This window comes from Balaenoptera ricei, chromosome 14 (assembly GCF_028023285.1).
Source record: "Balaenoptera ricei isolate mBalRic1 chromosome 14, mBalRic1.hap2, whole genome shotgun sequence".
In the NCBI taxonomy this organism is placed as follows: Eukaryota; Metazoa; Chordata; class Mammalia; order Artiodactyla; family Balaenopteridae; genus Balaenoptera; species Balaenoptera ricei.
This window is the reverse complement of record NC_082652.1, coordinates 66,594,643-66,620,656: the sequence shown is the minus strand read 5'-3', so window position 1 is coordinate 66,620,656 and position 26,014 is coordinate 66,594,643. Positions and strand designations below refer to the sequence as shown.

The following is a 26,014-nucleotide window of genomic DNA, read 5'->3' as shown; positions in this document are numbered from 1 at the left end:
AACAATGCAAGACGGAGAGAGATTTTCCTGAGATAACAGAGACAGCAACGGAAAGAAAGGAGTTGGAAAAGACAAAATGAGAACAACTGTAAAGGAATTAACAGGGACACTGCACACTGAGAGGCAGAAGAAACAGTGCAGCACTGCACTGCAACAGCCTCACAGGGCAAATTGTAACAGCTCCCTCCCCAAACTACAAGGTCCATAAGCGAGTGAAACCACTGAGAAGTGGGGATGGGATTGCGGGTGGGGGTGGGAGGTAGTATCAGGTCATCTGGGTAATTTTTACATGTTAGGCATTTTTAACTCAAGAAGTACATATACTGAAATCTACCGATGCCTACAATTTGTCCTAGATATTCTCATTTTTGCTTTCTTGTGATTAGGAAAGACGAATGACATGCTACCCAAATCTTTTCTGTTATAAAGGGCACCCTGGAAGCCACAATCATCTAATGCCAGATGTCTCTTAGCTGGCCTGCTCTCCTCAGCAAGGAAAATAGCTGCCAGGACACATGCATACTATACCATCAGAGAAAGGGGTGAGGGGGAAGGGAGACCAACCTGCCTCCGCATTCAGCTCCTCTAGAAGCCCGCTGGTCCTCCAGGTAGCTCCTGTGTCCTGGCCTCCTACAGAATTACTGTGCTCTTGAACTACTGCAGCCGCCAATAAATTGTCCACATTTACCACTTCTGGCTCAGAGCTGGTGTCAGACATATCATAATGAGCTACAACTGGAGGTCCATCTAGGGAGGAAAGAAAATGTATACTTGTATCTAACTTGTGGGGTGAAAAATACTTCTGCAACTAAGAGCCCCCTAAATGCCAGTTGTCTTTATCTTATGATTCTACATGGTCAGAAAAGCTGCACTTTATACAATCTAATATTTTGTACATGATATGAAAATGAAAGAGATAACCCGAGCTTACAAAGATGAGGGACACATTTGGGAAGAAGGAAAAAGGGTGTTATTATGAAGAACAAAGACAAGACTATACTGAACAAAAGTTACACTGAATTCCTGTCATTCTCCTAAAGAGCAAAAGATTAAGAAAAAGGAGAAGACTCTACAGAGAAAGTGAAACTGATTTTTTAAAGAAAAACACTGATGCAAACTATTAAGCTCAATTTATATTTTAAGAGAATGAATCTAGTTTCTTCCTCTTAGTAGCTAATACTAGAAGTCCCTAATAGATTCAGAGAAGAAAATCAAATATATATTTTCCTACTTTAAGAGCTCTACTTGACTGACATCTATTTCCAGTAAAGCTCTTTTATAATAATAGGGATGTTATGCATCTTACAATATTCTACAAAAAGATAATGCTCATGAAATCCATCTTCAGGATTTTGCTTTGGATGTCTTATGAGGGATATTTCTATTTTCTTTTCCCTGAGAAAAACAACCAGCTCACACTCCAAGGAAATGATACACAACGTTATGGGTTATTTGAGAGGAAGATATTAAAATTCTTAGAAAAAAGAGATCCCTTCTACCTCCAAATCACCCTAGCTAGCTGAAAGTGGCAGCGGAGCTCTGAAGTAATTACACTGCAGTGATTCATGCTAAAATAATTCAATATTCATGCTTGTAGAATAGATACATGCTTTAAAATGCTACCCTTTTCTAATATAAAAGCAAAAATAAAGTTTTCAGTCAACTATGAAACACATCCCTTACTACTGCCATTTTAAAATAAAATGCTTTTCCTCCCCCAACAGCTATTTATGAAGTGCAAGCAAATCACTTATTTCCATAAAGATTTTTTAATATCATCCAACAAATTAACATTAAACAGACCTATTTTATTAAACTCTTGACTATGAAGGAATACATATGCCAACGAATCATTAAAATAGAACAGAATGAAGGATTACTGTTTTAATACAAACATCCATTGTGTAAACTGTCACTAAACAAAACATGGAACACACACTTGGGGTACTTATCCCTTAAGACTAAGTTCCCAAACCATAGGTTTATGTAGCAACATTTTTAAAATAAAAAATGACCAAACATAAAAGTAAATGAGTTGTTAAGTGCCACCGTATAAGGAACAGACATATCACAATATGAAATTCTGACGATCATGACAATTTCAGTTGACTACTTAAGAATAATTTCCAATTCCCAAAAGGGTAAATCATGTTCATAAAATTCAACAGTGTGGCCTCAGTATCAGTTAGTAATGGGTTTCAGATCAAATAGCAAAACACTGGTTCATGTCTGAGGTTTTTCTTTTCTAAAAAAGAAAAGAAAGCTGTAACATTTATGGAGTTCTCGTCAGAGTTCAAAATGATTATTATGGAATCAAGATACTGTGTGATGTCCAAATATTTGGTTGCAGAAGATATGAGGGTCAAGTACAATATTGACTATTTGACCAAATGTTCTATTTTTAAAAGGGCTTTATTAAGTGTTTTGTGTTTGAAAAAAAAAGTGATTTATTTTAAAATTTATATCACAAATACCATTCACAACCTCTTGCCCTCACATTCCCCCCACCACAACCACCAAATTGAGGCAACAGGTCAACAGTCAAGTCAAAATTGTACCACTCCTACATGTGAAATCATGCAAAAAGTATAAGTGTATATGTACATGCAGAGTAACATCACCTACCCATGGAAATAACTTGTCTGAAAGTCTTCATCAGTAGGATATACAAGCATAAACTTGTTATCTGGCTTCATTCTTGTATCTTCCATATTTCCAAACAGCACACCTTATAGCTTAGCTTAAATTTAGTATTCATCATAAACAAAGACAGTAATATTTTCACATTTTAATTATACTTAAAAATTAAAATAAATTATCACTGTCAATTTTTATATCTAGTATATTCAAACAATGACAAGTCAGTACTAAACCAACTTTAATAGAGTAAAGGAAAGGTTGCCTTTCCAACTCTGCCTTCCAACAAGAAACCACAATTAAGGATCTTGTTTTCCAAGGTCACCTTACACTTATTATTAGCAAACCAAAATTAAATAAGATATGTTTAAAGCACTTAGCCTCAGGGCTTGGACTTTGAACCACTAAGTGTGAATATTAGCTAACTGATGGGGACAATTTATGATATTCTTTTAAAACACGATTCTTGCTACGCAGCAGAATTAAGAGACAGGTAAGATCCTTTTAAAATAAGTATCTCTTGAAGGAAAAAATAAAATCAAACCACTGAGGAGGAGCTAGAAAAACTCAGCATATTACAGAAGCAGCTATCTACACTTCCAGTTTGACTCTACCAATTCATTACAGGATGGAATAAACATGAAGCTACTGTGTCCTTCCTCTCGCTGATTGTTAAAACAACTGCGCCGCTACTAAGATTATTTTGACTTTCAAAAACATCAAAATAGTCACTTCAAGTAAAATTACACATGGAAACATTTCCAATTTAAAATGTAGTCACTAAGCAGTCCATGTTTACAACATAAAAGGTTATCCAAACCGTACATTCTCCCATTTGGTATCTGTCAATCCTACAACATCAATTTATAATGATGAACTTACTAGTTTTTCTATAGTCATTAAGAGCATCTCTCTATAAAGGTAAATTTAACACAATTATTTAATAACTACTTGGTCTGTAGTTAATCCAAGTGCTGTTTCTTCTCCTGATTGAAATATCTTGAAATTTTTGCTGCTCATTACAAGGGAAGAAAAATAAAAGGTCAAGCAATCCACCGACTATGTTTTATTTAAGAACATCAACTTGTCTATATTATGCTAGATAGGTTTGTGTCCTCTCTCTGACCTCCTAGTCTATAAACAGGTTCTAACTTTTCAAATACCAAAATACAGATGTATCTGTTCATCACACATTCCTGATACAGTGAAGTTTACCTCTGTGTGACTTTAAACCTTCTGTATTATTATCGAGAAATGTTTAATTTTATGAATTAGTTTCCTTTTATTCAAATATGTTCTCTTCTAAATCTCATGGAAAAAATTTGAATCACAAAAACAAAAAAACAAACCAAAACAAAGCCTAACATCCTCTACTACGTTTATCTCTGACAAATCCCTCTTTTCAAAGTTAACAACAAAAAGCACAGAATTTTAGAACTATATAATACATAATTTATCAGTCTCATTTTACAGATGAGAAATTTGAGTCCTCGGTAGCTGAAACCAGAATAGTTTACAGTTGTTATCAGTGGTGAGGGAATGGGAAATATACAGGATGAGACTGGGAGCACCATAGGAAGTACACTGATTTTTGGCAGCAAATACGTAGGTTAAAGTCCTGCCTACTTCTTAACTGTATGACCCAGTTTGTTCACAGGGTTATGGTGAAGGTTAAAGACATAACACAGAACACAGTAGTTCAAATACTGGTCCAATGCCCCACCTTTCCATTATAATTAGCACCTACCCTACTTCATTATTTGCTTGCTTATCTTTGTGTGTAAACTCTGCTGTACACAGCCTGCATGCAAGAAGCTTTGAGAACTCATCACTGACTGGGATGGTGCCTTCTATCGGTCATAGATTAACCCACTTGTTAAGTAAATGCTTTGCTGGGATTAATGAGGTCATCACACATGTGGCTTTCGTATTTTTATTTTTGTTTGAAGTGAAATGTCAGCTTGGATGTATTTATATGAAAGTGTTTCAAAGCCAAATAGAGATCATTTGGGATTATTTCATATTTGGCATCATTCTTGCCTACAGAGAGAGCCCTTCCACTAACACAAGTTTTGTCAGTCTCCCAGTATGAAATCTAATCAGATCTAGGAAACAGGAATTCCTCTTGTATCCCAGAGACATCTGGAAACATCACTCCTCCTTCTCTCTCTATTGCTAAGTCTTAGGCCCAAGAAAAGATGGGGCAAATGGACAAATACAGTGTTTGCTCATTCAATTCCCATTTCAATGGCTATAGTAATATACAATAAAACCCAGAATAAATTCCTTCTCTCCTCTTTACTACAGCCAATCTCCCAAAACCCCTCACTAGGAGAGAAAAAAATCGACCTTGCTGCAAAGGACCCCATAGAGGTTCTGTTGCCCCAGTCATTAAAGGGCCTAATAAACCCAGTGCCATTATCTACAACATCTAGAGAGAGTGGGAGGGGGTGGAAATCACACTCAGCCTCAATCCAGATAGTGAGATTCAAAAAAAGTTACATCTGAAAGAAGAGTTCTTAGAAATTACCTAGCCAAGGAGTCTAAGAAGGAGGAGCATGTGTGTGGTGACCAATTAAGGAAAAGAGGTGTAGGGGAAATAAGGTGTGGGCCTGAGGGACTGAGAGAAAGGGGAAAACCTCAAGAGTTGCAGAAGGGAATTTGCATTTTGGTAGAACCCACCCAATAAGAAAACAGCTTTTTCATTACACATCTAAATATTTACCAAGATGAAAACTGATTATTTTGCAAATGAGAAAAAATACTTGAGAATACATATGCTGTATTTTATTACTATCAACCAACATATATATTAATATATATACACACATGGAGAGAGAACAATTTGAATAAAAAGAAAACAGTCATTTTCAAAGCGTCTCTTGGAAAAGATAACTACATCAACCAGAAAAGACAAAAAATCTATATAGAAAAGGGCCATCTCTAGAAAAACAACTTTAAATACCAAAAACTGTGTATCTTTTCTTTATAATGTATCATAAAGCTATTTTAGCAAAAAGAAAAATAAGACGATAGTGCTAAATGAAAATGAAATGCAGCAATATGCACTGAAATTTTATGTTTAAGAGTTAAAAAAACATTTTAAAAATAAAAGCGAGTCAATAACTATTCTGTACTTTTCGCATTATATTCATCTCAATTATTAAAAATTTAGATGTTATAGTTTCCAAGGGAGGAATAAAGTTTTAAGGATTACATCTGTTCTTACATCATACTGACAAAAAACAGGTCATTTTGCCCACCCAGAAAAGTTACCTATGATACTGATGAAGAGTTAACTTTGAAAGTATCAAAGAAGAGGTAAAAGGAAATATTCAAGATTAAATACAGAAAACAGGGCACTTGAAGAGGTCACCATCTTTCAATTTATCTTTGTATTTCAGGGACAAATCCACAACCTACTGCTTTGAGGATTCAGATCTATAGAGAACAAAACTAAAATATCTGCACTACATACACGAAGGAAGAAGATGAAAATTAGATATGACTTTAGCTACATCCTCATGTCTATGTACCCTGCAAAAGACACATCCATTCCGGCTTTTTGATTATTCCTCAATGTAGTCTCAATTTTGATATTTTCTAAATATTCCTCAATTTTTAATAGGATAACTTAGAAGGACATATAAAAGAGAAGAATCTCCACCTTTTATGTTAACACTGGTATTTTGTTATTTTCTTTTTTGATATACCAACTACAAAAAAACCTGAAAATTATCCGAAAAACATCATGTAAAATCTATTATTAGTGATACCTACAAACTAATGCCATTCATTTCTTATGGAAAAGCAGGTTTCCTGACTCAGGAACACCTAATGTGAATTAACTGGCAGGGAATCACTATAACTAAATGTAATATGATCCTAAATAGAGTAACAAGAAACATTTCTTTTTTAAAATTTTTATTTATCTAGGTTAGTTGATACACTTCAAATGCAGAGATAGGTAAAAGATATAAAGAAAATGCAATAAAAATTAAAATCACAGTAATTTGATAACATTCTTCCCAAATCTTAAAGTTATAATATGAATACCTTCATTACCAAAGAATACATTTCCTCGTGGATTATTATTCCTTCATTTCTTAGGATATCTTCTACTTTAAGTTGTAGTAATTTAAGATACCATGAAAAGATCTACTCATTACTAGTAAACTAACAGTTTGGTTTCAATCCCCACTAACTTTCCTAAACTTCAGAGAAATTAAAAACAGAAATCAAGAAAAAAAATGAAAAGTATAGAACTCGGAAGTTATTCACGTTGATTACAATTAATGTACTCATACAACTGTTCTAGACAAATTAAAAAGACAAGTTTCTTATCTGTACAATGATTGAGGGCATATACACCATTTTTAGAGAAGATTTTGAAAATTATTCTTTGAGAACAATTTTTATTAGAACAAATTTAATATAAATTAATAAATTTTCAGTTTAATAAATTTGCTGAAATTGTTTTGATACTGTATTTTCTGACATGTGGAACTCCACAAAATCTTTTTCATTGTGCCCTCACTGTACCGTTTAAATAATACAAACGGAAGAGAGGAAATCAATACAAGTTAAACAAAATATAACAGGTAATTATTTTTAAAAGTCACCTTCTGTGAAATAACTTGCCTGTAATATGTTACTCTAAACAAATGATGATACATAGCATGAAGTCTATTCACCATCTTTCCTATAATTTTCATATAACTGTACCATCAGGCAAATTTAGCTGTATATTAAAAATGAAAATTATCAGTAATATCAATCTGGGTGCTTTGTTTTGCTCAACAAAAGGAATCACTATAGCATTTCTTTCATTAACAGCAGATTTAATATATTTAAAATGACTTCATTTCTAATATTCTGACTTGCATACAAATTTTAAGTAATAAATCTAATTAAATTGAGCTATACCTTGACCCAGAGACCAGAGTCTCTGCTGTTAAATATACCTAACACTAAGGAATGACAAAAGCAGTGATGCAAAATAAACTAGTTCATGTATATTCTTTTACTCAGTCGGCTAATGAAACAAACAAGCAGTCCAAACCTTTACTTGATAATCTAAGAAGTAAATTTTTCCCTCTAACTTTATCACCCTAACTAGTATGTGGGCAACTTTTTTTTAACACACATTTAGGAAGCAATAAATGGATATATTAATGACCTGAATCCATTAAAATCCCTGTAGACTATTGCATAGTTATGTCTCCAGCAACCTGCCAACTATAACATTAATAAAAATACAGAATTAATTATTTCAAAATTCTGAAGGTGGGTACACATACACGAGCACGTGCACAAACATACCCTCTTGAGACTAGGCTTATTCCTTTGACTTGGTAACAAAAAACAGGCTTTTCTCTTGGAGTCCCAAAATGACAGAACCTTTATTCTAAATTAAAAAAAAAAACAGAAAAAACACTTCATGCAAAATATTGTTTTAAGATTTTAATTTTACTGAACTGTGTTCTAAATTAAAATTTTATTTGAGCTCTTATTACACTCAAGTTTTAATAAGCACACAAAGTACACATCAATATAATTAAAAGTTATCATCTAATGAGTGGCTCGAATAACCTGATAATTCTAACCTGCTGATTAAATTCTCTTAAAATGATTAGGAATCTAACGTCCTAGAACACTGAACTAGTATAAACTAGGCAGAAAACAGTCTATAGACAGATTATTAGAAAACACATTTATCTTCACTGCCCCCCCCTTTTAAATACCAGCAACTAAATTCCATAGGTACCCACATTAGAGATGACATAATCCAGATACGGGATTATATTCTTAAATAAAAAGCATTTGGACCGTGTCTAGATTAATGCTATAAGTTGAAAGAAGTTTCTGTCCAGCATTAGCCCTTTATACACTACAGAAAGTCCAAACAGGATATATTTCTTATCCTTCTTAAAATTCTAGGAAAATTAAGGGAATTAAAGGGAAGTTAAGGGAAGACCACTAGGCACTTCTAAAACAATACCTACATAAAAATGCCACCACATAATCCAAAAATAATTCCCACTTCTTTGTATTAGTACGTATAAGTACTATAATCTTAGGAATACAGACTTTGCCTCAGTGAAAGAGAATTCAACAATCCACAACAGCAGTCAAGTTTTTTAAAAACTATTAAAACTACTTCAAATACTTAATACTTCTTTGTCCAAAATACAAAAAACAAATTTTTCTGAAAAGAATTTTTAAATTGTGCAATCTGGAAAAGGTATAATCACTTTAAAGCACAGCTCATATAAAAAAAACTACTGTTTTTCAAAACAATACTCTTTAAGACGACAACACATTTTCAAGGCACTGTGAGAAACTGAAAATCAGGGGGAAATCTGTATATATGTTTCTGCTATAGAATTATTCTTAAGGTTAAACTCTCCAAACCACAAAATGTCAATTTTTACTTCAGAATAAATTTTAATATTTTGGCATATATTCTATGAATTAAATCAATATATTCTGGTGTTCCTTTTCTTTCCATCAAAACCTCTCTTTCCACATCTTTATCCAAAATTATGTAGAAAAGGCTTCCCAAAATTATTAACACCTGCTCAAATATTCAAAATATTATTTTTACCTTGAATATCAATTATTAAAACCTATGTTTGATAATTCCATTCAATTCACATTTTTCTCTAAAAGGCAAAAAAAATCTGTAGACCTCCTACTCTGTTATCTAATAACAACAAGAATTAGAATATATCCCAGTCAATACTAGGAATATGTCTATATGTTATTCTTAAAGGATTCATTAATTATTTTCTATTTTAAAATTAAAAGGCATTCTACTACATGCTTAATATATGAAATATTAAATCATGAAACAAAAAAGAAACCTGTTAAGTGCCTGAAGCAGTTTATACATGCATAGAAAAGCAGTCATGTTAACATGCTGAAATTAAATTAACATTTTCTTATATCTAAGAGTCCATGTCTAGTAAAATCTGTGATCCCAGGGAGAAGTTGAAGACAGAACAAACTTCCCTGAAAACATCTCAACTACAAGTAAAGATTACAGATTAGTTAAAAACCTGTCAGTCACCCAAAACCAATCTGTTCTTCCTGTTGACATAAAACTTAATTTAAAAAAAAATTGGCTGAAGTAGTTCACAAGTGTTGCACTATCATTTCAGAGAAACTCCCAATTCTCATATATCAAGTTCTAAAAAGAAAAAAACCACAATAGTCATTTTTCACTTCAAAACTAGAAAAGCAAAATAAATTGACTCAGTCTATTACAGTTAATTTACAAGGTATAAATGTCTGAATACAGAACTAAATAGAAAAAGTGGTGACAATTTTTCTGAGTAGTTACTGGTAAATTACCAAAATAAAACAGAGGTCTTTATTGTTTATACAGTTGACCCTTGAACAACACAAGGGTTGGGGCTCCCACCCGCTGCACAGTTGAAGAAAATCCACATAAAGTGTTACAGTCTGTGGTTCTGCATCCACGAATTCAATCAAGCTCAGATCGTACAGAACTACAGTACATATTTAGTGAAAAAATCTGCATATAAGTGGACCTATGCAGTTCAAACTCCTGTTGTTCTTGTGTCAACTATACATGAAACTCCAAATATGCCACCTATCTTTCCTCTTGCAAAACACAGAATTAGATTTTTTCCAAAGTTGCAACTACATTAAATATTAAAATAATTAACCTTACTCATATTGAGAAGCTATTAAGTTATAAATTTGAAGGGAAAGACTACTAAATTTTTATTATAAGTAAACCCAGTAGAAAGTACAATTAAAAGAAAACAGGTAATGTTAGCAAAGTTATATATTCCTACTGAAAATTTTCTCCCTAATTTAGCTTTTTCTCACAATATTCCTACCAACCCAGAAAAGATAAAATACCAGTATCTCCCAGTCCTAGGCCACACATTAAAAATCTATCATGTTGCAAAACCTTTCAATGCTGTGCTATTTTCTCCCCTTTGACACACTCCATGGGCTCTTTAACATGCCATTTATTTTCAGTCCAGGGATTGAAAACAAAATTAAATTGATAGTACATTAGCCAATACACTTAGTCACTAGTAATTTAAAAACCCATTCAATACACACCCTTAATAGAGTGACCATTTCATCTGTATCCTCTAGAGGTACCCTTTACATCAGAGTACCAAACAATTCCACTGGATGATGTCTGCCAGGTTATTGGCTCAGGCACTGAGCTTTAAGTTAAAGCTCAAAATAAAAATTTATCTATGTAACAATGAAAACTACTACTTTTCTCATGCATGAAATCAAACTCCTTTCTAATCCGCTTTCCCTACAGTATCTTGCATAGTAGGTACAGAGCATTAATTTGCTCGAAAAGTAATTCATTCTTCCTGCATACAAAGGCTATTTAATATAATTCATTAAAGACTAGCAACAAATTAGTTCATTAAATGACATACGAAAGAATGATATAAAAACGTTCATGCAATATATTCACTCATGACCTCCAGAGTGGGATTAATTACATCATTCCTCCTATTGGAATCAGAAGGGAGTCAACAGTGTTTGTAGAGAATAATGCTAAGAGACTCTCAGGGAATTAACTACTTACCTACCTTGGATTCACTAAGATTCCCTATTTTATATTGTATTTATATTTTTGCATGAAAAAAGCATAAAGATGAGGATCACTCCTACCATCGTATAAATATGGTTCTATGTTCCAACCACATGTAACAAAACTCAAGCTAGAATTTATCAAACTCTGTTCTGAATATCTAATTTTTAAAAAAGAAACTGTTTGGTATTATAATTTTTAAAACATCATCAAAAGAAACTTACAATGGGCAAAAGCATATTCTTTCTTACACAATTCAAAAAGCAGAGAGTTAACACAATTTTGTGATAGATTCAAAGGTTGTTCTGTAATATTCCCATTTTCAGCAAAGTTAATTGGAAAACTGTAATGTCTTTGAGAACTCTAAAGTACTGTCAACACTGTGACAAGTCACAAAGGGCTGCTGTGGCAGTTCTTGGGAATCAGGCATCTGCATGTAAGCACCTGATTGGGTGACAGGGGAAATTCTTTGGCCAACTAGTTACATTTTAAGTTCCCTGGGTTCCAGTAGCTGCTTGTTCTCTTCGCCAGTGTCAAGTAGAGTTAGCTTTTCCATCCACACTAGGAACTTCTCCTCTTTCTGCCTCTGCATCTTGGAAGAACAGCTCATGGCCTCTTCTAGGACACTGCCTATGCAGCACCTATCACACACAGCACCCCTGTCAAGTAATCCTGGAATTTCCCTGGGTGCTCCTTCAGATCTCCCAGCACAATTGAAGTCAGCTTTAAAGACATTGAGGCCATTTGATAAAACATCGTTAAAACAGAAAACTGTATTTTTATTAAGACATGCTTATTCAGGAAAATGGCATAAGCATTACTAAGAACAGCCATATAGGTATAGCACTCATAAGGGGCACTTAAATTAATTAACCAAACAAAAGTAGGTAATTCTGAGAAACAAAACATTGATACTACCATTTTTCATAGCTTCACTGAATCTGCGGGGGATTGTGTATTCTGTTACTATACAACTAACTATTAATCTGTAACAGTGGTTTTCAACCTTTGCTGAACATAAAGACCTGGAATGGTTTAACAAATACCAAAACCTAGGTGGCTCCCAGACATTAGAGGTTTGTTTTGTTTTAAGCTCCCCAGGTGATTCTAATGTACAGCCTTGATTGAAAACCACTGCATCCCTGAATATTTTCACACTATGACTTTAAAATTCTAAAAGTTGTTTTGACAGCTGACCCATAATAAATCAGTATACAATAATTGTCAGCTAATTGATTTTTATCAAATGCTCTTGTTTTAAGCTAAAAAAATTTTTTTCCTTATGGAAAAACCACATAGAGGGGACTTCCCTGGTGGTCCAGTGGTTAAGAATCTGCTTTCCAATGCAGGGACATGGGTTCAATCCCTGGTCGGGGAACTAAGATCCCACATGCTGCAGGGCAACTAAGCCTACGCGCTCTAGAGCCCATGCGCCACAAGTAGAGAGCCCACATGCTGCAACTACTGAGGCTGCGCACTCTAGAGCCTGAGTGCCAAAAGGAAAAATCCCGCTTGCCACAACGAAGATCCCATGTGCCGCAACTAAGACCTGACTTAGCCAAATTAAAAAAAAAAAAAACCCACAGAGGATATGCATAATCCATGTATACCTCTGGGTCAGTTTTTTATAAACCCTGGTCTGTGCAAGGTGCTAAAAGGTATGCCTCAAAAAAAAAAAAGTTTTGTGGTTAAGTTTGGGATACACTACAAATCATATCCTCCCCACTTTGGAGAGCACATTAACGGCTCCGAGTTGTCCTGCAGTAAAGAAATCTGCTTCCACATGATCCAGCACTTTCCAAATGTGTGAATAGTGTACAGCTATTAATAGCAAGTAGAACAGTGGTTTCATAGGATGCTAGTTTTAGGATATGCTCCTCTACATACAGTGTTTTATCCTTGAACTAGGCCAGATCAGCTTTGGTTTGGGTCCCATATACTTTGGGTTTCTAATAAAACTAATTATACTGACTCTTCATTTCTTCAGGGAGCTATTAAAAATGTTACCTCCTCAGACCACTCTTGACTACAATATCTAAAATAGCTTTTCTACCCCATCCTTAGTCCATCTTTATCTCATCTCTTATATCCTGCTTTATTATCATAGTGTATATCCCTACCTGATAGCATATGATGAATTCATTTATTATCTGTCTCCTCAGAAAAGATTAAGTTTCATGAGGGCAGGGACTTTTCATTCACTATTGCATTCCCAATGCCGCATAGTAGGTGCCCAAATATTTGCTGAATGAATGACTGATGGAATCAATCAATCTTGGCCTTATACCATCTACCTATACCAAGAAGTCTTATAAAGAACTACCCTATGGGGCTTCCCTGGTGGCGCAGTGGTTGAGAATCTGCCTGCCAATGCAGGGCACACGGGTTCGAGCCCTGGTCTGGGAGGATCCCACATGCCGCGGAGCAACTAAGCCCGTGAGCCACAATTGCTGAGCCTGCGCGTCTGGAGCCTGTGCTCCGCAACGGGAGAGGCCGCGATAGTGAGAGGCCCGCGCACCGCGATGAAGAGTGGCCCCCACTTGCCACAACTAGAGAAAGCCCTCACACAGAAACGAAGACCCATACACAGCCATAAATAAATAAAATTAAAAAAAAAAAAAGAACTACCCTATGAAATGCTCTGTTGTATTTATCTCAGGGTATTTCTGAAAATATGGTTTACTTTATCTCACAGTGATTTTTTATGAATAGACAAAAGAAAAATTTCCCAGGTCTCAGTATCAAGAAAAGAAGTGTTTCTCCTAGAAAATGAGAACTGCTTATGTCATGCCACCTCTTTTCAATGCCTAAAAGACTATGGGACAAATTTTTAGCCCAATTCTACCTAGCAAACAAAAACCTCATTAAGTTTATTGTTATCAACTTTCCCTCTAACTTCATTTCATTCCTTCTCCCCTGATTACTCCATTCCCTCCCCTTTCTTCACATTAAAAAAAAAAAAAACAAGGGCTTCCTTGGTGGCACAGTGGTTAAGAATCTGCCTGCCAATGCAGGGGACATGGGTTCAAGCCCTGGTCCGGGAAGATCCCACATGCCACGGAGCAACTAAGCCCATGCGCCACAACTACTGAGCCCGTGCTCTAGAGCCCATGAGCCACAACTACTGAAGCCCCCGTGCCTAGAGCCTGTGCTCCGCAACGAGAAGCCACTGCAGTGAGAAGCCCACGCATCACAACAAAGAGTAGCCTCCCCACTCGCCACAACTAGAGAGCCTGCAAGCAGCAATGAAGACCCAACGCAGCCAAAAATAAATTAATAAAATAAATTTATTTTTTAAAAAACCACCTTATTTATAAGTAAACTTCCTCAAGAAGGGCATACCTTTCCCCAAAGTGTAACATATTTAGCTTATGGAAAGTCTAAATGGAATTTAAAGAACACTAAACTTTCTTTAAACAGTTTATCCCCATTATAAGTGCTGGGTAAACTGAAGTGTACAGGACAGGAAATGATATGACTACTTTGATGTTTCAGATTCTGGCGCTGCTTATTTTTCAACAAACACTGGAAAATGAGTATTTAAAAGCTGAATTCAAAAAACTGGTGTGAGAATACTTATGCTAAGGACAGTGAGATAAGTTGCAGCCTCATAAAGATGACTACCAGCAATAAATACTGAAAACAAGACATTTTGAAGTCTTAAAAAGAGGACCCAATTATACGTGTCAAAACCCACAGAATGCACAACACCAAGTGTGAACCCTAATGGAAACTGTGGACTCTGAGTGATAATATGTCAATCTAGGTTCATCGATTATAAGAAATGTACCTTTCTGTGGGGGTGTTGATAGTGGAAGAGGCTGTACACATGTGAGGACAGGAATAAGTGGGAAATCTCTGCACCTTCTACTTAATTTTGCTGTGAACCTACAACTGCTCTAAAAAACACATTAAAAAAAGCAAACAACAACCAGGGATCATATTCTTACCTTAAACACACATATGTCCTTTTATTAACACTAAAATATATCCTACTTTGAGAAAGACATCAAAAGCAAAGCTTATGCTTTTGCATACACAAAGTTTTTAAAGGCACTCACTTTAGGAAATAAGCTAGGAAAAGCAGGCTGAAAATAATACCTTGGTGCTTTAACGTTAGAGATTGCCAAAGGATACCCACCAGTAAGATTTCAAAGCTTCTAAATTTAAGGTAACATTATCCAGACACTGTAGCATAGAGAAAACCACATTTAAACAATGCATGCTTTTAAAATAATCACTTAAATGGAGTAAAATTTAAAGGTGCTTATGTTTATTAATTACTAATAACATATTTAAAAACTAGATGCCACTGTTCAGAACTTAACTGAAGCAGACTACCAGTTTTACAATGATATTTAGCTATGGGAGACTTAACATATCACTTTGATTCACTGCGTAGTTCTCAGCCTGGCTGCCCACTGCCATCACCTGGGAGCTTAAAAATGCTGGTGCCTTTATGCTAAGTGAAATAAGTCCAAGAAAGACAAATACTGTATGATCTCACTTGCATGTGGAATCTTAAAAAAACCAAACTCATAAAAACACAGAGCAGTTTGGTGGAGAGTACGGGGTGCAGCAAGGATGAGTGAAGGTGATCAAATAGGACAAACTTCCAGTTATAAGATGAGTAAGTTCTGGGGATGTAATACAGCATGGTGGCTATAGTTAACAATACTGTATTGTATATTTGAGAGTTGCTAAGAGAGCAGATCTTAAAACCTCCCAACACACAAATTATAACTATGTGAAGTGAGAGGCGTGTTAACTAACCCTACTGTGCTAATCATTTCGCAATATATACATTTATCAAATCAACACGTTGTATACCTTAAACTTACACAATGTTATATGTCAACTGTATCTCAAAAAAGCTGGGAGAAAAATGCTGAAGCCTGGGTCAGATCCAGAGATTCTGATTTAATTGGTCTGCAGTGGGGTCTGGGCATCATAAGTTTTAAATGCTCCCACCCCCCCAACAAGTGATTCTAACATATAGCCAGACTGAAAACTGCACAGATATTACCTGCTTTGTTTGCATTTACTAATCACTTTTCAGGCAGTCTTCAACTGATTACTCAGTCTCGGTGTCTTGTTATCAATGTATTTAGTGAGTCCCCTAAATAGCTACCAAAATACAATCAGATTACAGAGGCTTAAATTGGGGACATGGGGCTTTTAGTCACTTCATATTCAATATAGGAAAAAGGTCATGGAATTCCTAACATGGGTTTGGGGGTCTTATCTTCTACCATGAGTTGCTACTGCTTAAATTAATAATAATATTTTTCAAGTAATTCAATCCCCAGTAGGTTAAGAATCCTCACAAATCAATTAAAAAAAACAAGTGTAGCAAGAGGAAAATGTGCAAAGAACATGAATAGACTGTTTACCAAAAGAATACAAATGGCCAATATGATTTTTCAACTTCATTAGTGATCAAAGAAATGCAAATTAAAACAAAGATACAATTCATCCATCAAACCAGCAACATTTTTATAAACACTCAATAGAAAGAATATAATGCAACAAATACTCAAGCTCCTGGATGGAATAAACTTAATAAAGTATTAAAAAGTAGTTTGGCAGTATGTGTCAAGAGCCTTAAAGTGTTCATACCCTTCCTCATAATAGCAAAAACTAAAAACAGCCCAAAGGGCCAGGAGTAGGGAAGTTATTTTATAGTTAGCTAAATTATTCAAAATCCATACATGGTTTTAGGGAGACCATTGTATTTTGGTTAAAGGCTCAAAATGCAATGTTAGAGGGAAAGAAAGAAGTATACATAGTATGATAAATTTTGTTACATATTATGGAAGGCAATATACTTAAATGTTAACAAAAGCAGGATTTTAATCTTATACATCACATTTTTCTATTTTCAAAATTTCCTACAAAGGATTTACTAAAGAAATTTTTTTCATTTCCAAGTAAGAGTTAATTGATCAAGCGTAGTAAGTCTCTACCTCAGAAAAACTGTAAGGTAAAATGATAGCTTATCATGAGGAATTTCACTGTATAATTGTGTGTGGTGAGTAGTGAGTGCTGAGATCCTAGCTTCAGTAGGACTGAGCTGCGCCTGGCCACATGGATTGAGGATTCAGATGATCTTAAACAGGTGTCCTCAACAGCCTCCCTGACATTCTCCAACAAAGATCGATTAGATTTTCTAAAATGCAAACCAGCCAAGACAACTGACCCTTACCTACCAAGGTGGATACTATTTTTGGAACCTCAGTCTGAGTGGGCACTTGCATGGTGGACTATTAAACCACACAAAAGCAGGTCATTATAGTCAAGACAAGATGAAGCTACCCTGAGGTTTATTCTATGCTAAATATTTATGAAAAACAACGGTCACTGGAAAAACTCTTCCCTGCTGCCCACCTACAATGATGCATGTAATCTGGTCTGTTCAGAGAATTTTTGAACTGAAGTCTGATGTCACAGACTTATTCACATTCACTTAATCAAAATTCCCTGCAGGGAATTCCCTGGCAGTCCAATTGTTAAGGCTCTGAGTTTTCACTGCTGCGGGCCCAGGTTCAATCCCTGTTCGGGGAACTAAGATCCCACAAGCCGTGTGTCATGGCCAAAAAAAAAAAAAAAAAACTCCCTGCAAGAGCAGCCTTTACAGCTCTAGTCTCAAAGTGATTTTACAGAAAAACTGACCCCTCAACCCCCGAAGAAATAATGCTCTAATAATAAAGTACGAAGATTAGTAATACAAAAAGATCATCTATAAATGAGACACTCAATAAAAGCCTTGAATACTCAAGACTACCACATAGTATTTTCACATTAATATCCACTACAAAATACTCCATTTTTGCTCATCTCTAAGTCCCCCAAATGAAAGAACTGCCAGAATCATCTTGATATGATACCTCCAGATTCTTAAAAGAGCAATATAGTTCCAAAAACTTCAAGGAAAGAATGATCTAATGTGGATACTAAGCTGCCTGTCAGTTAACTGTTAACTAAAGCAACAACAAAACCACTTCATAAACATCTACTGTCCAAATATCAAACTCAATTTTTAAGCATCACCATGCACTATATAAGTCTGCAGCATTAATTATTTCCACTCTATAAAAGAAAATGCATTAATTGTTCAACTCTTTGGCATAAGTGAATATTTAGCAAAATTCCTTCAATGTTTAAGCTGCTGCCAAACAAAAGTTTATAAATACAGCAATTCTGAATTACTAAATTAGTTGTACCTTGATGAAAGCATATAGCAAGAATCTCAGTTTTTACTTTTCCTCTTGGTTTCCATTCTGTATAAACAGCTGGATTCAAATTTCAAATTCCAAGAGATTCGCTGTTAGGTACATCCAGTTTAAGTTCACCTGAATGTCCATGGTGTTGCACTCATCTTCTAAGTCAGTTCACAATTTATCCTATCTTTACAATCTATACAACTTTTCAACAACTGCCTTGCTATAAGGTAGAGTGTATCCCCTCTGCCCCAAAGTTATAATGTGATTCAAGAAACTGAGGTATACATAATTATGACATCAGAAATGAAAAATGTCAAAATTTTTCGGGGTAACAATGTGGATAATTGAAGTGAACTTCCTAATATTTAAACTTAGGATATTCTATCTTTGCTGCTTTGCATAATTCCAGGAAAGACCATTCACAGCTCCTTATGTGTACAGCGCCTTCTGAAACTTTGTGGTGCACAGCCTAGGCAGTTATATACAGTGGCCCTGCAGCTTACCTCCCATTTGATTCTCCATTATTACCTTAGAAAACTCTACATATTTTCAAAATCCACCAACTTATTAAGTGTTGTGCACAACAGAAACTAAATTACAGATTCAGGTAATTTACTTTGGTGTTTTGGTTAGTATACAATTCAGAATAGACAAGAAACAGAAGACTGATGTTTTAGTTAGAAGTTTTAGACACTGGTCAAGGTAGTCAATTAGCAAAGAGGTTTGGAAAATATGAACAAAGCACACCTAACCTATTTAAGCCAAACAGGGAGAATGCCCATGAAGATATTTCTCATGCCACCTCTACAATGGGGTCTATCTTCAAAGAGCACTTTGTTCACCCACCTTCTCCCTTTCCATAAAAAGACAAAGTATTGGGCAGTTACATAAAAATCTATTTAGTGAGTGGGATTAAGTAAGCACTATATCAAGAGATCTATCATGATCCTTATTAATAGATTAGAACAGGACATAAGAATGCATAAACAATTGTATAGGTGTTAATATAGCTTTCTTTAAAATATTAAATGTAAATCTGAAATACACCCAGAACCTGCCTTAGAACAACCCCAAAGTTTGCTTCTCTCATGCAGTCATCTGATGAGCTTCAATTAAATCCCCTCCCCCAGTAATTTTAACATAAGGAACTACCAAAGGAATTCAATAGACATTAAAACAGTAAGCATTTCTAACGATTGTTAAAAACTCATATTTAATATACTATATGGATAATGCTTTTATTTTAAGTTGAACACCTATAAAATCATTCTTGTTACTGAGTTTCTGTAAGTTTGGTTAGCTATAGGTTTAATTAACCAATATGATTTTTCTTGAAATATTCTTTGTATATCAGCAATATGCTGACGTATAGAAAAAGAACCATTTCAGAAAACTAGGAGGAAAAAACACAGTCACCCATAAAACTTTGAAAACCAAAACTTCCCCCTTTAACGTAGCCATAAATAATGCTGTCATGATCTATTAAATGCCACGTACTTTACAGAATGTTCCTAATTGAAAGAGTCTCTTCAATAACGAGAATTCACCCAAGAACCATTCAGACCTCATCTTTCTTCCACTATGAAATCTCAAGACTGCCTTCATAGTACATACAACAGTACCAGACGTAGTAATATGGAGAAAGCAGATGTGTCAAACATGTAATAAATTACAGACTCTTATACCAGTAAGAGGTGGAACAGCAGATTTTTCTGTACTTTTTAAACTTGGGGGCGTTAAGGGGGAAATTTTGCAAAAAACATTCCTCTCAATGCAAGTGACAACTAGCTAAACATGCACTGAATTGGGGGGGGGGGCACATAAAACTACTGTTTCAGGAGGAATAGTTATTAGAAACCTTTAACGAAAGGTAGAACATGTTATTTCAGACACCATAAGCTCGAGTGCAGTGGCTATATAATAAAGGAAGGTGCCTATTCCTGAGGAAAACGTACTTAGTAATAATGCTGAACAGTGAGTATTAAATCTAAGTAGTGCTAGAAAGGCAATGATGGGAATTCAGGTAATGTGTTATGGAGAGAAACTTGTGAGAAATTCCATTACTTAAAAATAATGCTGTCCCTACCATTAAGTATTTTTTTTGGCTGATGTGCTAAAGTGCACTGGAAACCTCAGAACAGGTTTTTAAATTGGCCATGTCTTGTTAATACACTGCAGTCTTCAAATTTACACAGAGCTGCAGGTCTCCTGGATTTTTTCAAGTGTCACTCATCTAACTGAGCCTGAGAGCTGAGAAATGCCATCAGGTGCTCTACAGTCAGTTTAAAAAACATCCTCTACCTGGTATCTCTGCAGTGATTGTCTTGCTGCTCCCTGAAACTTCTTCATCATCATCTGATGAGCTCGTGCTTGAGTCACAAGTCAGGTCACTATCACTGGTACTACTGTCCTGCAACAAGTTGTATTTCTTTCGTGCAGCAGCCTCCCGTTTCTGCCTCAGTAGCCTGATTCTCTCCTTGTGCTTTTGGCTCCGATGACCTTTAACCTTGGCGACTCGGCCATTCTGTTTATCACTGGATTGCCGGTTTTTCTTGGCAGCCATGGTGGATGTTTCACTTTCAGATCGGGACCGGCGAGACTTGCGCCCAACTGTGGCACCAGACACTCCGGAAGGGTCTCCTTCTACCGCTGTTTCTGCCTGGGAGGGTTCATTCTCCTCTGCAGAAGACAGTGTATCTGAATCAGCCAGGTGACCACTAGAGGAAGGGGAAAGCATGCAGTGGTTAGAGGAGTCACTCTCATAAACTCGGCCAGTTGTCGGCTTGTCACTCTCCGTGGATGCTAACTGAGACTCAGAAGAGTCCCTTCTCAGTTCCATCAACAAGCAGGGCATTGAAGAAAGAACTGTAGAATCCACCACACCATCTTTCGGAACTTGAGATTCCAGTTCTACAGATCCATCTTCCTCCTTAGCTGTCTCTTGTTCAGATGTTTTTGGTGGGACTTCAGACTCAATGAGTTCTTCAACTTTTCCCACTGCCTCCTCCATCTTCATGTCAGACTTTCAAGTTAAATCATGGAGCAGAGTCTAGGAAACTACGTCAAAGATGCAACGGGAAAGCAACCTGTACAAAAACACACAAAAATCAATAAAAAGAAATGGCAGATTATTTAATCAACACAACATTCCTACCTTTCTAAGTGGGCAGCAAAAGTTACCATCATATAGGCCTTTAAAATACATGTATCTATTATTTGCTTGAACAACAGTCAAATTCAGAGGACTTAATACGACCAAAATACTGGCATACACAGCTACTAAAAATGGCACAATATTAATCTTCTATTACTGAACTTGCAAGACCAGCAAGCAACCAAACAAGGATTTTCAACTTTAAAACTTTATTTAACTGTTCAAGAAAAGGATCCTCAAAACTTTGATATAGTTAGCATGTATGTTAACTTTAATATAAATGAAAAAGAATGCTCCAAAAAAACTGGTCTACAACAAGTGAACTGGAATGATTACTTTTACATTCAAATCCTCAAAGAAAGGAAGCCAGGGAGTGAGTTACAGTGGAGTGACATCAAATGTACACTTATGTTAAAGGGAAAAAAAACCCCATCAATTAAGTGCATTTGGCAAGTGAGCAACAAAAGTAATTACATGCATCAAAGCTGTCATTCCTCTCAACAGGAGTTGCTCTAGAGGGGCATTAAGATGAAAAACCTGAATCTGCTGTTTCCTCAGTTCTTCCTAATTCCCAGAAACCTCTCATCATGCTGAATATGATGAGTCTAATGTTTAAACATATGTTTTGTTTCATAAACAATAGCCACTATATATTTTACCACAATTTAAAGGAATTTTAAATGTAAAATATAAAAAATATTGGACTGTACACTTCAAACAGGTGAATTATGGTATGTGAAGTATATCTCAATAAAGCTGTTATAAAAAAGAGAAAAAAAAAAAAAAAAAAAAAAAAAACAATAGCCACTAAATACAGATTAACTACCTTGTGAACCCAGAAAACCTAATACTCTCTATTCTGTGAATGACTTAAGGGGTTTAAAAGAAAACCCCCTACACACATTCTCCACCTCCTATGCTAACTTTAGAACCTAATATCCTTCCCCCACTGTGTGTGCTACAACTCCACTTAATCACAGAGAAACAGGACATAATCTTTAACCACAAGAGTTGTGACCTATGCAGTGCAAACTGGTGGTTTTTTAAGAGGATGCTAACAATGTGCAAAGCAAGTAAATACCTCACCCTGAACAACTGATGTTAAAGAAAGCAATGATCATAATGTGCCATAAGTCACAGACAGACACAAACATTAAACTAGATGGTATGTCAGTAAGGTACAATAAGACATCTCCGTCACTTCATTCCATCAAGTTACTTAATAGTTCACTATATGACAGACAGCAACTAGAAGATATCTGAAAAATCCTTTTATTGATCTAACATGACAAGCCTACATTTTTGCTTACTATAAACATAAATGTTCTATATATCTGGGTTTCTTTCAGGTCCTGTTCTCAGCTGCTGATAAAACAAGCATTCTGATGAGGTTTCCTTAACACATTCATGAAAACCAGAACATTCATGGCCACTGGAAACATAAGTTAAAAACAATCTCATGGAGCTTCCCTGGTGGCGCAGTGATTAAGAATCCGCCTGCCGGGCTTCCCTGGTGGCACAGTGGTTGAGAGTCTGCCTGCCAATGCAGGGGACACGGGTTCGAGCCCTGGTCTGGGAGGATCCCACATGCCGCAGAGCAGCTAGGCCCGTGAGCCACAATTACTGAGCCTGTGCGTCTGGAGCCTGTGCTCCGCAACGAGAGAGGCCGTGATAGTGAGAGGCCCGCGCACCACGATGAAGAGTGGTCCCCACTTGCCGCAACTGGAGAAAGCCCTCGCACAGAAACGAAGACCCAGCACAGCCATAAATAAATAAATAAATAAATAAATAAATAAATAATTTTAAAAAAAAGAATCCGCCTGCCAATGCAGGGGAAACGGGTTCGAGCCCTGGTCCGGGAAGATTCCACGTGCCACGGAGCAACTAAGCCCGTGTGCCACAACTACTGAGCCTGTGTTCTAGAGCCCCCGAGCCACAACTGAAGCCCGTGCACCTAGAGCCTGTGCTCCGCAACAAGAGAAGCCATCGCAGTGAGAAGCCTGCGCACCACAACGAAGAGTAGCCCCCAGTCGCCTCAACTAGAGAAAGCCTGCACGAAGCAACGAAGACCCAAGCAGACATAAATAAATAAATAAATAAATAAAATTAAGGGGGGAAAAAAAAATCCCATGTGTAGTATATTTCATAAGCGTATTTGTACCATTACTAATTTTTGAGCTAAAAGAAAATAAGCATAAACGTCATTCCAAACACCATTCCAAAAGGAATGGAACACCACTGAAAGCCAACAGACGGAGTAAAAGTTAAACCAACAAACTGCCAGTGTCTTAAATAAAGCATGTCGACAAAAAAAAAAAAAAAACAGGAAATAAAATATTCGTAGATATGCAATACCCCCAGGTATGAGGAATAAAACAGATTTTCTAACTGAATAAACATGAGAGTTGATTCTTTTGTAGAGAATGAAGTTATATTCTGGAATAAAATTTTTCTTAAAGCTGAAATGTCTGAGAAATGTACTCAAATGAAAAATTTGTTAAAATGATCCTTAAAACTCTTGTTTCTTCAACTAAATAAATTATGTGAGTAGCACAAACGAATCTAGTCTGTTTTTCCTTTAAGAAAACATGACAATTATCAATGTCTTTCAATATGACACGTCAATCGATTACCTTTCAACTTCCTTAAATTTAAGTGTTGAGATTTACAGTGACTTCTGCTGCCTAAAAAACAACCAGTATTGCAGTCAAAACCACTTAAATATGCCCATATCAATCACAAACACTGGCATCAACCATAAATAGGACATCAGTTAGCTCATCATGGTATGCCCATACTATGTGGCAAAAAAGAATGAAAAGGTTCTCCATATACTAATATGGAGCAATTTCCAACACATAATGTTAAATGAACAAAAAAGATACATTATACCGTTTGTGTCAATAAAGAACAAAATTATATATGAGTTTGTCTATAGATGCACAGAAATCTCTAGGCGGATACTTAAGAAAATGGTAACACCAGCTGCCTTGGCAAGGAAAGCGAGTGAATGAAGGAACAGGAGTCAAAGACTTTTTACTGTATATAGTTTTGTACCTCTTGAATTCTGTATCCCGTATAAGTTATTACCTATTCAACACTCCATTCTAACATAAAAGTCTACTGAAAAGTCTTCTGAAGAAAAAAGGAGTTGTGTTTTTTTCTGCTCAGGACAGCAACTACTATTTAGGTCAAATTTAGTCAGTGAATTCTATTAGAATTTCCCCCCATAGTGGAATTTTGTTGTAATTCATAAAACACAAGAAAAAAAAAAAGTCACAGGAAATAGAAATACAAGCTCTGACAAAACTCCCTGCAATGGAATAAAAATGAAGTACAGATTAATCTTCCTAAACAATCAGATTATGTACTGCATATATTGTTTTTGATCAGGGGGAAAAGTGGGATGTTCCTGGTAGAGGTAGTCAAATGTAGTTGGCAGTAGAAATGATAAAACTATCAAATGGGAGCTGCATCCTTGAGATAAAAGTCTCTCAACCCTCTGGTTTAATGTTCACAGTGAATTTACATTCAAGTATGAAATATACAAGATAGCATTTATCCTATTAGAACAGCATTTCCTCCCATGCTGTTCTTCCCTCCAATCTAAAGGCAATCCCCTTCTGTGTATATGTATATATGCGTACATGTATATGTTAGTACAACTCATCCCCTCATCTCCCTAGAACCTTACATTATTGATTATTCCTTGGCACTCATCAACCTCTCACATTCATCTAGACCATCCATTCATTCATTCATTCACTCATTCATTAAAAAATTTTAAAAATCCTCCTTCTATCTACTACTTCAACCTCACATCTCCTCCTCCGGGTACTATTCTCTTCTTTCACAGCCACCCTTATTAAGAGAGTTGTCTAACCTCCCTTCCTCTATTTTCTTACCTCTCACACTCCCTCTCCAACCAAATCCCACCTGACATCTACATCTATCAAACCGGTAACACAGTTCTTACCAGGGTCATTGATGACTCCCATATCTCTAAATCCAACAGACAGAGTTTGGCCTTCATCTTACTGAATGTCTAAGCAGCATTCTATGCCTAACCACACTTTCTCCTCCTTAAACTGTCTTTCTTTGGCTTCCAGGTTTCCCTATTCTTCTGGCTGCTCTTTCTCAGCCTACTTTGTAGGCTTAACACTCTACCCAAACCCCTCAGTAGTTAGTCCTTGGGCTACGTCTTCTTCCCACCCACCAAAGTGATCTATTCTCCACTCACAGTTTCCACTACCATCCCTATCCTAGTGATTTTGTTTCTCCAACTTAGACTTTCTCTGAGCTCTATACCAGTCCACTCAAATATCCACTTGATGTCATTTAGATTCACAAAGACAACCAATTCACCACATCAATCTTTGAACTACCCCACTCTGCTCCTTC

At 35.9% G+C, this 26,014-nt stretch overlaps 1 protein-coding gene across 6 annotated transcripts in view; it reads right to left on the bottom strand.

Annotated features, from left to right (window-relative positions):
- The window catches only part of ARK2N (arkadia (RNF111) N-terminal like PKA signaling regulator 2N), an 84,846-nt gene that overhangs the window by 27,437 nt on the left and 31,395 nt on the right, over positions 1-26,014 (bottom strand). For 5 of the 6 annotated variants that reach the window (XM_059895567.1, XM_059895565.1, XM_059895564.1 and 2 more), the window contains 2 exons: positions 20,761-21,545; positions 565-747 (listed from right to left, as the gene is read on the bottom strand). In XM_059895567.1, the coding sequence (XP_059751550.1) occupies positions 565-747; positions 20,761-21,475 (898 nt within the window). In that variant the 5' untranslated portion in view covers positions 21,476-21,545. The remainder of the gene's footprint in view (positions 1-564; positions 748-20,760; positions 21,546-26,014) is intronic. The other variant, XM_059895569.1, reaches the window with a different exon arrangement.